Here is a 15,967-nt window from a genome sequence, read left to right on the forward strand (position 1 = left end):
AATGTTCATTTTTGTGAATTACTTAAAATAAAATTGATTATTGTCTACTTCAAAATACAGACACACTCCGAATATAACTTGTTAAAGGTTTTCCAACCAAATACACCTATGGGTCAAACAAAGACTGAAGCACTCTACAGTACTCTACAAAAGAAAAAAATATCCTTTTTTTGTTTGAAGATGAAATCAACCTTACTGAAAGACTTTGGTGTCTAATTATCAGAACAATAGACCTAGAATGTATATTCATTTCATATTGGACATATATCTAATGCAGCATTTTAACAGGGATACAATGGAAGACAGGTAGCTGCTGACACCGAACCTCTGCTTGCAATGGTGACACGAATAGATAATCAAGATCAGACACAAGAGTAATTTCTAGAAGGGGAGAAGGACAAGAGAAAGGACTGTAAATGGGTAAAATAAGCACTCAGTTGTCTTTTTATTTAGAATACAAGGAAGACACGTTCAAGCCTTTTACTCAGCAAACCTTCTTCTTTGAGGACTTCCAGTGAAGACAACAAAGTTGCTTGAGAAGATGGCAATGCTAGTCATGCTGGTGTCATTGGGATCTAAGGGGGAAGAGGCAGCTTTTGGCATCCCAGAGCAGCCAGGTCACCGGGTGTGGGATCCAAAGAGATGTTAGTCAGGGGGATTCTCTCTGCTGACTGCAATGGGCACTAGATCAGTCCCTTGCCCTTATACCTCTCTAACTATCCCACTCCTAACGCTGTCATCATGAGCTTAAGTATGTGACTGGGAAGGACAGCAGAAATGTCTTTGAAGTCATGAAATATATCCAAGATTCTGGACACCTGCCATTTTAAAACACTGAGCTGAACGCACTTGGCCTTAGCAGTAGGTTAACAGTCTGGAAGCAAGGAGTTGACAAACAGAGGAAAAAAAAACCCACCATGGGTGCATCCTCCCCGCCTAACTGCCTCTGATTCCAGGCATTTTGGGTGCACTGAGCCGTGCCCCCAGGACCATCCAGTCAGGTAGACCGCACGCCTGCGGCCGCACCACAGCCTGCCCGTCGTGCCGCCGTCCCTGAGCCCACTGGAAACCAGCTCCGGGCTCAGGGCTGGTGCTTGGGGCTGCACATATCTGCAGAAGGGAAAACCCACGGGCTGAGGTGCAGGGTGCTGGGGAAGCCAAGCAGGCAGAGGGATTGCTCCCGGGAGCAGGGTACCACTGCCAAGGCGGCAGCTGCTCTCCCCAGAGCAGGGTTAATGTCGCCTCCGTTCCCTCCTATAGCGAACTGATTGAAAATACTAAAAAGTCTTTGCAATCCTATTGGTCCTGCCAAGGGAGCTTGACTGGCAGGACAATGCATCTTTGTTCTCAATTAAAAACATTATTTGGACACGGCAATTATTTAAAAGCCAGGAGGAATGAGATTTTGTGATTATAACCACAATTTGCCAATTGAAGCAAATGTTTTAAGCAATCAAGGTTTGGTAGAGAAAGAAGAGAGAGGGGACTAATAACAAACACTACTATGACTACATGTAGCTTTCATCCAGCCAGTACAATTTTACATGTATTCTGAGATCAATGCAGCATAATCACAAACCAAAATCGTAACTGTAGTGAAAACCCACATCCGACGTGCTGATATGGAGGGATTCCATTTGCACATTACATGGCTGGATACTGCAAGTAGCCTGCCTGCTATGTTCTCCTTTCCGTAAGAATACACGGCAACTGTGGCTATTCTAATGCTGAAAAATGGGAAGCAGAGCAGGAAAGAAGTGGAGAGAATTTGTGTTAAATTGGATTTCCTTGTCTCCTCCTGTAGTTTTTATCAACCAGATGACAAAACATTATCATTAGCAGTTTATACCGAAAGTTAACATTTGCCTATGGTTTTCTATTTTCTCCAAACCACAAAGGTTGGAGCCTGTAATGCACTCCCCTTATCTTACTCTGTTACTTTAGAATCTAAGGGCGCACTGTGCACATCAATCTTTCATGGCAGAGTTCACTGAAGTTCTGCCAAAATTCAATAATTATGTTTCATCCAATGCAGCAATTTATTTATCTCATTGATGGAATTTAGAACATATAGAACAAAGTGCTTAGTTTATATGAATGAAAACCTTGCTAAAAAAGCCCCAACAAATCCACAAAGACAAAACAAAACAACCCCGTTTAATTTCTAAAGTTCTAAAACATGCAACAGAATCTACCAAAGAATAAAGCTATTTTTACAAGATCAATGTTTTCTTGATAAACTGAAAGCATTCTATAATGTTTAGGGTTCTTTTTCTTTTCACATAAGTGAAAGAATTTTGTAAATACATTTGTACCTTTTATTCAAATACATAACAATATGTACCACTTACACTGCACCAATAATATATGAAATATTAATGTTTAATAGTCAGTAAAAATGCCAACTAAAAAGTAATAATTTGTATTTTGAATGGAGAATAAATTGGTTTAGTGCACTGAAATGAGTAACTGAGAGCTCAACAGTTCCATGGAGCAAAATCTAAGATACAAAATTACAACAAAGCTTTATAATTGCACTCTTTCATGATATGTTTGCAAACAAATAGAAAACATAAAGCCCTCCAAGTAGGAAGATTAGAGACACGTTATTCCTGAGGGCTGTTAAAAATTAAAAGGGCACAAAGGAGAATACTTAATATTCTTCACCTATTTCCTTTAGTCTCAGGAAAAGTAACAAAACAGTTATTTATCAACCTAACTATAAAGAAGAACCATTAATCTACTGATTTGGGATTTAGAAACAGAATACAGTATCTATAAATTTTAAATTTTAAACTTATGAGTACAGAATGTTGATTTATCTCATGGAAACATAACTTCTTCATATGTTCATACAGACAATAGATTTGATGAAAGAAAATGTTAATTTGGTGCCTGCATTCAAAAGCCAAATTTATGATATTTTAAGTTTTTATGCAAAACTCTCTGTTACTTTGTAGATTAGATTTTACACTTCAGAAATGCTATGAGATAAAATTTGACTCTGGATTTAAAAACTGCTCACAAAGTTTTTGGACCATAACTTGCTGTGATTTATAACACAACTAAAACAGAAATGTACACAACTAAAACAGAAATTAAAACCTCTAGAAGTAGTACACTTGCATGTGTTCATTATTCCACAGTAAAACCTTGTAGGCAAAACCAGGAATATCACTGTAAGACATTTTAAAATCAGTTTTGCAGTAACAAGGTGGGTATGTGCATATTTTAAGTTAACTGTACTTAATTCAGTAACTCGGCAGAAATTACTTCCACGCATCAGCAAATAAATTCTATAACAATTTGCAAAAACTCTACTATCACATTTACTTTTGCACCCAGTATGGTCATTTTCTGGCAATGCTTTACATTAAAATAGGATTCAACTGTGACGTATTTTTCCCCTGCTGTAAAAACTTTTCAAAACCCCCAGAAAAATGCAATTAACTTCTATGGGTTTTATTTTACTAACGCTCTCCATCTATTTTTTCCAACATGTTAATCTCGTCTGCTTTCTTTCATTGTAAATACGTGTTATAGTTAAACTCATAGGAGAATTTCAAGTACTGTAATTCAGTCTCCTGCGACGTAACAATGAACAAACTCTCCCAGACAAGTTACATGAAAGTACAGATACTGAAGAGTCTATAAAGCTCGAGTTTTTTCCCAATCTAGCAGTGTCTTGCACCATGTAATAAAGGCAACACACACACACACACACACACACATACACACACACACAAACACCTTACAGAAAATGTATGGTTTAACAGAAGAAAGACAATACCTGTAAAGCCCATTTTAACAGCAGGAACTACCGCAAAAGGGATCAAGGCTGGGGGGGGGGTCAGGGGCAGGGAAAGGTGCCAAAAGGCTGTTCCATATCGATATTGCTGCCGAAGTGTGGTGTTGCTTATAAATAAACAACACATATAGGAAGGAAGGAGCAGCTCCTCGGCCACAGCCACAAGTGCAGAAATGTAAAACAAAAACACATAACAAAATTGCTGCCCAATGCACTTTGTCTTTACATTGAACGCACGTGGAAACGACACTGGGGTAGAGTACACACAGCATGTAATAGGAGGTCCTTAATTTCCAATTGCTGGGTTGCTTTGCTAAATACAGATTAAATTCACAAAACATTTAAGTGTACAATAATAACGTATTCACTTACAGTGCCAGACTTGTTTATATAATATCAGCGAGGAATAATCACCCATTTATTGCACTGATGATCTCCACAAATTTCAAAACTCCGAGCACACTTGAAATGTGAACTTTTGCAGCTCCTTATTAATGTTTAGACTAACTCCCTTTCCCCCTTTTTAACAACAAAGGACTACCCAGCTCCTGCTCGCTTGTCTCGCAGATGAGACCCATACCCAGATTTCAAGGAACTGGGATAAATCCAAAGGCACATCCAAGATTTTCCTTGCAAATTCCCCCCCCCCCCCCCCCAAATTGATCCAGGCATGTATTTTTTAAATAGATATCAAAAAGCTCCACTCATACAATTAAAACAAAGAAACTTCTTGAAAATATCATTACTTACTGTTCACTGAGCATAATTTACTGAGATTAAAAGTTTAAAGATTCATCTGCTTTACGTCCACAAGTGTTTTAGGCAACCCCTAATACTGTATCCTGCTTAAATGTGACAATTAGTGCTGCTTTGGCATGTTGAAAAATACAAAGGTACCAAAGATCCTCATTATGCCTTAGCTCTCTGTAGCCTGGTTTTTGGAGGTGCGTAAGCTGCGGAAATTTAGAATGATAATAGCAACAATTTGGTACACGAGGAAAAAACAGACCCTCCCCCCCGAATGCTTCAGATATACTGTATAAAGTCATTTTGACATGCCTACACAACTGGTTGTGGCAGCTTTCAGACATGATTCCTAATCACAAAAAAAATGCTTCAGGTTCTTTTAGAGAAAGCTTGCCTTGGGAAGTTGATTTTGGCCAAGTGCCAAAATCATGTGCAAAAGGGGCCCTCATTACCAATTCATGGCAGCCTTCAGCGCTGACAAAAAATGTGACCCAACAGGCTAAAGCAACAACTAAAATTAAAAAGTATGAGACAAAGACAACTTACTTAATATTCCTTCCATCGCCACGTTAAACTTTTCCGTAATTAAACCCTTGTTAGTTCAAAGCAGTTTTCAACTACTTTTAAATTATTGCACAGGCAGTCTGTAACAGTGGAAAGCTTTCCCTGTAAATTCTCCCCAGCCACTCCACTTTTAACAGCATTTGGGTCTGACAGCAGAACTTTTTGCTGCACGCCTCTGCAAGATATACCCCTCTCCAAAGAGAAGCGAGGCGCCCGCGCGTATTTCAGCGAAAACTAAGCAGATCATTACAAGCTTTTGCAGGCAGTAAAGGCATAGGAGGAGTGAGGAGGAGGGAGGAGAGAAAGGGCTCAAGACGCAGGAGCAGTTATTTCCTAAACTTTCTAAAAAGCTTATCAAAACGGGCATGCAAACATGAAGCAATCGCAATTAACATCGCTCGCTGCCCCACTCTCCCATAAAAGCAGATTTGATACACAGCCTTACCTAGATGTCGTCTGGCTTTTCTGTGGATCAAAAAGTTTCCTGCCTAAGCACAGAGATATTCTTTCACAAACCATAAAGGCCCCTTTTATTAATCCAGCACTGTAACAGCCTGCTTTCTACACCACGTTGAGAGCAGGATGCATCAGCTTTCGAGAGAAAAACAGTCTTAACACACAATTAGTGGCAGATTGTATAATAGAGGATTTATCTTAAAGAGTGAAAAGGCATTTTTTAAAAAGCAAAGAGGGTGCGGTCAGATGTTAGGCTATCCCTGAGAAAAGGGGCCTAGGCTGCACTAGTACCTAAATACTAGCAGAAGCTTACTGGGAAGGGAGCCAATGGAATGACTTTGTTTGACCCAGCTGCCAATCTCTCCTGAAGCACTGCGCCAGACTAAACACTGACACTATTTTAACTCAAATCAGGCTACAGCAGCTGTTTGCTTTCCGGCTCTCAGCTATGCACCATGGCCATGATGACTCTGCACAGCACATATGATAGAGCTGGGGCACTTCTGCTAAAATATGTTCCACGTTTGGACCGGTGGTATAGAAGAGGGGGCTGGGACGGCTGCTGTTTTGGGGGGTTCTTTCTTCCTTTTTTTTCTTTTTTTTTTTTAGTATCTCTGCCTCCATTTTCCCCAAAGTCAACTAAAAATGAGATTTGAGGTTCGCAAGTCAGGGGAAAGAGAAAAGTTCCTGCTTGGGACTGACAAGAACCAGAATACATTGTAAAGGTGTGCACGTGCATGCATGACTCCAAAATCCATCTACTCTTTCAAATGATTTATTTTCCTCTTGCTAGTTGCTCTAATATTGTTCAGTATATAAATAATAAACAGATTCTCCCTCTCATTTATTTTTAACTGTAAAATGAAAGTGTGTATATAAATACATATATATATGTAAGAAAGCAGGCATTACATGTGTGCATACATGCTCACATTTACATATGCACCCAGATTCTGATCTAAATTACACCAGTGCAAATTGCACTGCAAGCAATGAAGTTATTACAGGTTAAAACCGAGGGTGGAATTTGATAGCCAATTTACATATGAAAGCATATGAGAGCGAAAAAATATATAAGCACTAGTAGTAATAGGCATATGGCATGGAGGTTGGCACGTCTTTTCTAATTCAAAAAAAAGTCAAAGAAGAGTTGCAGCAAGAGAAACAAAGCACATACACATGGTACAATCCAATGGGGGCCTCTGAAGCACTGGGCATGCTGCACAGTCCAACACGGCACCTACAGTTTTGCAGCATTTACACCTAAACTCAGACACAGTACTTAAGCCAAAATTTTATTTCCTCTCACTACTGCAGAGGGTTGCTGGTTAGTACCAAAAACTGCATGTCATGATAACTTCCTTGATCAGTAAAAAAATCAGAATCCTCCCACCTAAAACCAAAAGGTACAGAGAATGAAACCAACCCTTTTTATTTAATATAAAAGCGTGTGGAAGGTTTGGTTCCTGACATATGAATGTTTTCAGTAAGCACTGCTGGGTATCTCAAAGTCAATATGTATACTCAACAGAGATAACGGTAAAAAAACCACCAAAACAAAACAGAAAAGTAAAACAAAATAAACTGAAATAAAACAAAAAACCCTATACAATAAGAGCTGAGCCTGTTGCTCTGTCTTCGGCTGTTGTGCACCAACACATTTTCATGAGTTGTTCAACAGCCCGCTACCAGAAACCAGTGGAAGTTATTCATATTGCACAGGCTCAGATCTCACTAAATACCTGCCCCCCTCACTGGTCCTCAAGTACATTAAGAGTTTAAGAAAAGATCCTGGAAAAGATCTTAAATAATCCGCCATAAAATGAATAAGGATTACAAATGAAATGAGTAATGGCTAGCACAACAAATGTCAATGTTCCTATCTAACATGAGAATTGAAATGGAAGAGCAGACCTGCATTATGTCTGAAACGCCAAGAAAGAATGTGCAATTACTTTTACACAAAGTTAGGAAGCTACAAGAATGACAGTTACCTACACCTGAGAAATCTGAAATTTTAAAATAGCAGATTGGTGGGGCAAAGCCAACAGTTTTTACAGTCCCTCTCCTCTCTCTCTACAGACAAACATTTACCACAAGATGAATTTGAAGGGTCCTTAAAGAAAATGTGGCTCCACAAAAAGGACAGTGTGTGTCCTGTGAATTCATAGCTCATGTTGCACCAGACAAGAAAGGCAATACTGCAGCATTAGGTCTAGAAAGACATTAACAACACTGAACTTAGCATGGCTGGAAAAGAACAGAAGTACAAGATAAGAAATAAAACACAGGCTGGAGTGAAGCTTTGCCAGGTCCTTGAGGCAGAAAAGAAGGTAATGTGGCCAAATCAACAGGCAAAGAATTTAGTAACAAAATTTGAGGATGACAGGAAGGGAAGGATGTTCTCAGTGAAGCCAGCAAGGAACTTATCCAAGATAGGACAAGATCAGGATGCAGATAAACTATGGTGGATAGACACTTTAAACACTGTTGTAAAAAAAGACAAGACTATACACTTAAATGTGGAACACAAAGGCTTTTCATTCAATTACAGGATAACTAGCAGAAAACTCATGCAACCTTCTCCTTTTTGTCATAATTGCTCCAGGGTGGCTGCAGGAGAGGGAGGTGGTATCTGGCATTTCTTTCACTTTTAAACAATCTTTTGTCAGCTTTGGTCAATTCATTAAGAAACATAGAGAAACACTGGAACCAGTAACTAGTAGAGCTTTGCTGACAAATACAAATCTCTTTCCTTCTAGAAAACTGTTTAGAATCTTTATTATTTAATAAATGAAGCAGTAGTACAGCTAAGCATATTTGCATTTCCTGTTGTATAAAATCTCTGGTTGCTCTTAAAAGGGTTCTCTGTTAGAAATAACACATTCATTTTTTGTCCCTTGATTTTGAGGTTAGGGAGCTGAGTGTGTATGTGATTACACTGTGTGCATCTATGCCAACTAAAACCTCTTCAAATTTTTGGCCAATATTGATCAAATTTAAGATTGGAGCTTTCAGGTGTGCTTTTAGAAACTCCAGTAGCATTGAGATCTCCATCCCATAGCAAATACAGGTAAATGAATACACGAGTGAAATTTTTTTTTGGCATTCCAATGTGCTAATATGGAAGATCTTTAGAAGAAGAAAAAGACCTAAGTGCTTCATTACTTCATGGAGAAAACTTCCATCAGGCCCACATATTGTTTTAAATATCAAAGTTCAATTAACCTTCAGAGATGAATCCACAGGAAAGTAGGGTCCACTGGTCATGAACTACCTTGTTTTGCTGGGGAGCTGGTAGAAAACACATTAAACATATCATCCAAAGGCTTTTTTTATCTGCTTGTTTTACTTCTTAGTTTCAACTACTCAGAGTGACTTCTCCCTCATTTCTTCTATGTTTAGAACTGTAACTTTGGCCCAGCACTTTAGGATCAAATATTTCCTCACTTCAAATCAATTTTAAAACTCTAATTGATTTAAAAGGAATCAGGATTTTATCCTTTTTGTCCTCAAGCTTTAAGTATGTTGCCAGAGGATCTCAGAAGATGGTGTATGCAGAGCAACGTGCAGCTAACACTGGGAGGTGATTCGTAACTTTCGGCTCCCACTCGTGCATCAGTCACTTCTGGAAGAGACAACGGCCAAAACTACAATATAACATTTTAAGTCAATGGCACTGGAGACTCTGAGCTCCTAAAATTCTGTGCATTTGTTCACAAACTGAGCCTTCTACTATCTGAACTTTCAATAACTATTGCTGCCGGGTTGGAAGCCTTTCACTGATAAGAATCACCAGGGGAAAAACGAAAAAAAAAAAGTAAATTAAACACAAGAAAGAACTTACATTTCAGTATTGCAGATACTTCAGGGGAGCAAGCTAAAATTCCCAAACCAAAACTGACTTTAAATACCTTTATTTCCCTACCCACTCCATTAGTACATCACACTCCACCGATTTTATCAATGTTTCATTTATAAAATGCTTATTTTAAGCTTAAAGACAATGGCAAAATACAAGGAGAAAAACCCAACAAAATAAAACAACAAAAACCCAAAACCAACAACCAACCAACCAAAAAACCATGAAAAAGCAAAAAGCTCCCAATAAACCAACACACTTCCCCCCAGTCAGGAATAAATGCTATGCTTTCTATTAAAAAGTGAGAAACACAAATAATTTCAAGAGACAGTCACCTATTCATGACAAAATAGAACACAGATGCTAACAGCTGAGAAGAAACTTGCCTCAGAAATTTGATTGCATAACTATCTTTCATGATGGATTTTCATAATCCTTTTAGTAAGCCAATGCCCACCACACCACTACCAACAGTAGTGCACTAGACCTTTCTGTTCCATTTGATTAGGGAATCTGGTATTGTCAGAGTCCATAGACATCTTTTAAACAAGAGCAGAAAACATGGCAGTGACTTTTGCAGCTATGGAGTTAGTTTAATTCAGGCTCTAAAATTAGTCTTACACAATCTCATCATCTCCAGATGCTCCTTTATGCTCATAAATCCACTAAAATGTTTATATTGTCCCATGCAAAGGGTTGAATGCCTGCTGTGGATTGTTGCTCCAAGGCAGCAATAACTTACTATGTCTTTTCTGTAGCAAGTTGCAGTGGTTTTTTGAAGTACAATCTATAGACATTTGCTCTTTCCATCACACCTCCCACATGTCCACAAGCCACAACATATTTATGCTTCAAGACATCTTCTGGAACAAATCAGTTTTAGTTTTGAATTAGAATACGGCATGACATGAGACAGATATAGCTGGGGTTTCTCCTAAGAAAAAAATGGTGTGCTTTTAGAACAGAGACCAAGCACACGTCAAGCTTGCATATAAGCCTCACTTCCAAGCCAAGGAAATAGCTACCATATGTATTAAAAAGTCAGTATCAAACATAATTAGATTAGATATAACACAACTGGGCCCCCAAAGACCACCATCTTACTCATTCCATCTTTGGGACCAATTATCATGTTATTATACTGAGTAGTGCTGAGAATCCAAGGATGAAGGAAGAGGATCCTATTGTGTCTCCAAACAAAAAGGCAGTTCTTGCCTCAAATATCACCCTACTATTTTGTCAGTCAAGTTCAGCCTTGGCACATAAAACCCCTGAGCTCATAGACAAGGACAGGTCTCTTCTCCCACCACCACAATTTCTTTTGCAGTTTTGACTTCTGAAAAAGTGAGACATTTCCCAGTTTTTCCTCTGTGGGTAAAGATCTTCTATGGATTTACTTTCTATTATTTTCTCTACTAAGAGATTAAATAGGATGAAGAAAGAAAAAAAAACAAGAAAAAAGAAAATAATGAAGTAGGTATTTGGTAATGCACCCCTCCAAACATTAAGCCAACATGAAAAACGAGATGGATAGCAAACAAATCCTATTTACAGTGTTGCACAGTACCAACATGCTAGCAATTCTAGGAAGGAGTATGATACAGTAGCTCAAGGTGACTAGAGATCTAGATTCTTGGAGTTTATTTCTCACCCTGTTCCTAACTCAAGAGGTACCCCTGGGTATACAACTTAACTTCCTCTGTTCCAGATTTCAGCTGAGGTAAATGCACAAGGCTCAAAAGCCACGTGAAAGGATGTGCAAAGTCAAGCCTTTGGTTGCCTACATCTTAGTTTCTCTAAAATCGTATTCCTAATTATTTCGAATTAAGTGATAATGTACTATTACTTAATAATGTATACATTAATTCTTGCTAAACAGCTTGAGATCCACCTTTGCAGCAATCAAAAAAACCATTTAATCATAAATTAATGTAAACTGAATTCAATTTCTGAGCCTGTAATTTTTCTCAATTTTTCATTGCCTGCAATGTTCATCTAGAGTAGAAATAAATATTAAACAAGGCTCAATTGAATATCCAGAATAAATTTGTGGTTGGTTGAAGTGCCATTTTTGTGTAAATTGGAGAGACAGGGCATCAGATTCAGTTTTTCACTGCATGCTTCACAAAGACAGTCCTAAGCACTAATGTCTAGAGTTTTAAACTACCTGCTTCACTGCAAAGCTTAAATAACCAATCACTCTGCCAATGCCTATGCCTTTAAGTCAAAGCTGTGTTGACTCTTTAAATATTTTCACTTTTTTAATATAAACTTTTCGGACAAAAATTTCTCTTAGAGAACAAGGATCCTACACAACCAAAATGGAGAGAAGTTACCACTTTCTGGTTTTTCAGTCTCACCTGTTTAAGTACAGCTGACACAGCACAAGCATTGCTATTGTCTGGGGGAGAGCCTGTTTACTTAATTACTTACAGAAGAAATCATCTCATTTAGGAATCGTGACGGTATTGACTATTAATATTGAGCAGAAGAGACTACGAGCTACACCAGAAGTTAAGGAAAAACTGTGTCTTGGGTTCTATTCAAACTGCTGGAGAAGAAAAAAGAGGCAGTTGGGATTTGCATACATTGATGATTTTGAAATCCTGCTCAGCAGGCATTTCCACTGCTGCACACTCAGACACAACCAAAATTAAACCTGGCAATGGGAGAGGAATTTCTCAGACATCCCACACCAAAATAGCTAGTCTTCTTGTGCATCCTACACCAAAATAGCTATGTTTCCAAAATATTACATCAGGAGGGCTGGAAATTAAAGCCTTTATTTGCATATTATAAATTCATCTAAAAATTGCCTGTAGATAAAACATAACAGGCAACTGAAATAACATGTACAGTACTACTATTGTATTCTTCATGCAAAACTGGTTGTTTAGAGTTTTCTCTTTCCAAAGCCAATACAAGACACAAAAGGAACACCTCTAGAATCCTTTATTCTTTGCCAATCAACCTACCTAAACAAATAAGCAGCAGATAATGAAGTTTAGTTATTACCTGCTGTCTTGTATATCCATGAAGGCCCAAGGGAAAAGACCATCAGCTACAGGCCCTTGACTATGGGAGGTAAAAAAAAATCATAGCATTGCATGATTTTGGTTAGGAGTCTGTGGTACAACAGAGTAGATTTTATAAGAACACAAAGTAGAGGAAAGCAATGTATTTGATCATTCATCAAAACAACAGTAATAAAATACGATGTTAGAAAATGTACTTAATAAGTTTTGTCATACTATTTTGCTGTTCTAAATTTTCATGACTGCCACCAACTGTCAAATGAAACATGAACTACAATAACTTGCATAGATCAAATTAGGCACTTTGTATTCAATAACTTTTGCTTATTAATACAAATATTAACCTCTACCTTTTTGATACAATGCATCCTTATGCCTAAACCCAGCTTTTATTCCACTCCCATCTGCATTTTATTAGTTATTTTAGACAGAACTTTACTGTCACTGGAGAAGTTTCAAGTTTAATCTAAGGCAACTTCTGCATCCCAGCTGAAAAAGTAGCAGCCATGAAAAGTAATTTGCAGTTAGTCACATCATCACAAGTTGGTTTAAATTTACACTATATGAAGTTAAATTACCATTCCAACATGAAACCCAGAAAGCAGGAATTCACTTATGAAGAAGGTCTTGCAGAGCCTTTCTCAAGTTGTGAGTATGGTCTGTCACATCTGCTCAATACATACAGTTTCCATTAGTATTAGAGAGCTGTATGCAGGTCCTGATGGGGAACACATGCTTATTACTTGAGTCTCGTGAGTAATCACGTATCACGAACAATCAAACATATAGTTTTTGTCTATTACTCCGTGTACATTCACAATGTAGAATCTCGATATGTAATAATCCCTCCAACATCACAATATTTAAGGAGCAAATATCTGAGGAACGGGTTTCACAAACTTCCATCGTGCAAAAACTTTCTCAATCATCGTGTTCTCTAAGAAACAAGGTAAGAAGAGAAGACAGACAGCAGATGCCTCAGTTTGAATTCAACTGCACCCAATTTGATGCTGAAAATGATGGTACCTCCAGGTACATGGAGTTTCTACATATGCTCAGCATATTCAACAAAAACTACTTCAAAACTGTGACAAGGGCATGCAAAGAGCTGGATATTAAGCTGTCTCATTTTCTTCAGCTAAATGGTGTTTTAAAAGCATGAAGTATCCACTGCTCATGTGACTAAGGAGTGGGGAGAACATACTCAGCAGAGAGGCCATAGGCACAGAAGAAAGTAAAACTGTTTTCTGGGCTTCAGACAAAAGAATATTGTTTTCACAGCTTTTGCCTGGGAGTAATTGAGTCCCTAGTTTGGACATGAAGAAGCTAATATGGAGTAATACTTCATCTTTCATCAAAAAGACTAGCAAGATGCTACCAAACATAGTGCTCAGGGGTAAAAGGACCAAAATTGGAGTGGTGGAATAGGACGAAAATGATGAGCAAGAATTGTGGATACATTAATAATAATATCAAGAAAGTACAAAAGGAAAAACAGAAGGTGGTGGGTTAGAAGGAATAAAAAGAGGAAGAGAAAATGACAGGGACCTTTTTTCCCCTCACTCATCAAGCCTGCAACAATGAGGCAGGAAAACCAGAAACTTCAATTCTTCGCTACTTCAAGTTCCATTGTTGGACAGAATTAATGATGGACATCTCACAGGTTATTCAGTCCTAGAAATGAATCAATTTGGAAACTCATAGAAAAGGTTTCCTAATAAAAGGCACCTGCCAACTAAATAGCAGCAGTTGTGTCACTGGAGTTTCACAGATTTTGTTGAATTTTGGAATTTCTCTTAGCAATAACTAGAGGGAGTTTCAGCACACAAATGCTTTCAGTACTGCTGTAAGCAAAGTGACTTCAAATATAGCAGAAAAATGTCTTTAAGTGCACATTCTAATCATCCACAGTTACACTACACTATAATAAATGTTATATGAAGCTCTCTCTATAAAAAGATTGTCTGCTGTGCCTTATAACCTTTTAAAAATCTCTACTGAATGCAGAAAGTGTTGATAAATTACTTATCACAAGCCTAATGATGACTCAAATATTAGCAAAAATGGGCAAAATTACAAACTGTTGATTTTTTTTTTTTTTAATTTTGAATCTATATTAAATTGAAATGTGTTCCTTTAAATCAACCAGGTTTATTTCAGGGATGCAGCTGTAACATGGAACTGTGGGATATAAGAAAATCTAGCTCCTTGTAGAAATCATTCAGTCTTTTAGAGAAATGCATTCTATGACTATGAGGCTATGAAATTTTACACCAGCTAGAGACCAGCTCCCATACTTATTTCCTCATGGCAAGTGACGTGCACTAGTTCTGCATTCAGAGTTATGCAGAAAGAGTAAAAATCCAACAAAGAGTGAACAAACAAATACATAGTGTGGATTTTTTCCTTTCCATGAAATATTCTCTTCTAATTAAGCTGTAATTTTGGAGGAAAACATCACTGGTGTATATATTTAAAAATTCATTATCTACAGAAAAGAACCAGAGCATGCCAAATCTCATACTTTAATTTGGGGCATGAGAGAAAATTGCCCAAAATATTTGCTTAGCATCAGAGACAGAGACTCCATGATTCTAAATGTTCTATAAAAGGGAATGAACCACACACAGCAATATATGTTAAATGCCCATGTGCAGAAAACAAAACACAGCAAAAAAAAAAGATGTTGTTTAGCCATGCCTTAATTACTAGGCCATGTTTTTTTAAAAAATGTAATAAGAAAGCTGTTTTTTCAAAAGAAAGAGTTAAGCAACAAGGCTATTTATGCAGTTTTCTCAGCACTCAATATAGGACTAAAGAGCCTGCAATTTTCAAGGTGATTTGCAATTTCCATTAATTTGTTGAAGGTTTTGTAGCTCAATAATGAGACACTTTCATCAGTTATTAGTGAATCAGAGCTGTTTGCAGCTTTAATTCGAACACAGTAAATACAAATGCAAATGTGCACATGATTTTCTATTATTATTTCTAGAGGGTGAAAGAAGGCAAATATCTTCAGGAGAATGGGGATGTTTATCATTACTTGCCTAGAATTGGTTAACAGCCCCATACTGCTGGAAGTGAAGTGAGAGCAGTGGTGAATGCCAATATTTGTGTTGTGATGAACTGCAAATGGTCATTTGGTGCTGGGTTGCTGCCTTGAAAAATGAAAGTCTTAAGGTTTTGTCTACTTGAAGAGAAACTATTTTGGGGCTGTCACAAAGATATGGTTTTATTTATTCATCGGTTCCTTGATTAAAGGGAAAATTTCTTGAAGTTTAGGAACCATTTTAGTTCTGGTCTTTTAGATCCAGCACATTAAAGTCCTTGCAAAAGACTACAGACTACATCTATATTTTGCAGTTCTCATAGAAGGAGTTAAAACGAGACCTTAAAAGAGAAGATCTACCTGCCTGTTAAGGTGCCTGAAAATTCAAAAGGACACTCGGAATACTTCACAAGGTGACCAGAGAGGTTCCTAATGTTTGTTGAAGC

General features: G+C 37.7%; 1 protein-coding gene across 17 annotated transcripts in view; it reads right to left on the bottom strand.

The window, feature by feature from the left end:
* Window positions 1–15,967, bottom strand: part of LOC127467540 (uncharacterized) — a 284,446-nt gene that overhangs the window by 94,644 nt on the left and 173,835 nt on the right. For 2 of the 17 annotated variants that reach the window (XR_007903167.1, XM_051779623.1), the window contains exon 1: window positions 5,565–5,920. The exons of 12 other annotated variants lie outside the window; for them this stretch is intronic. Coding sequence is in view for 1 of the 5 variants with exons in the window: in XM_051779623.1 (XP_051635583.1) it covers window positions 5,565–5,638 (74 nt within the window). In the remaining 4 variants the exon portion in view is untranslated. Of the gene's footprint in view, window positions 1–3,790; window positions 4,359–5,101; window positions 5,312–5,564; window positions 5,921–15,967 lie in introns of those variants that run through there. 3 more of the 17 variants (XR_007903165.1, XR_007903169.1, XR_007903163.1) reach the window with 2 other exon arrangements.

Source organism: Manacus candei, unplaced genomic scaffold (assembly GCF_025592945.1).
Source record: "Manacus candei isolate 608988 ecotype Guabito, Panama unplaced genomic scaffold, ASM2559294v1 h1tg000014l, whole genome shotgun sequence".
Taxonomy (NCBI): Eukaryota; Metazoa; Chordata; class Aves; order Passeriformes; family Pipridae; genus Manacus; species Manacus candei.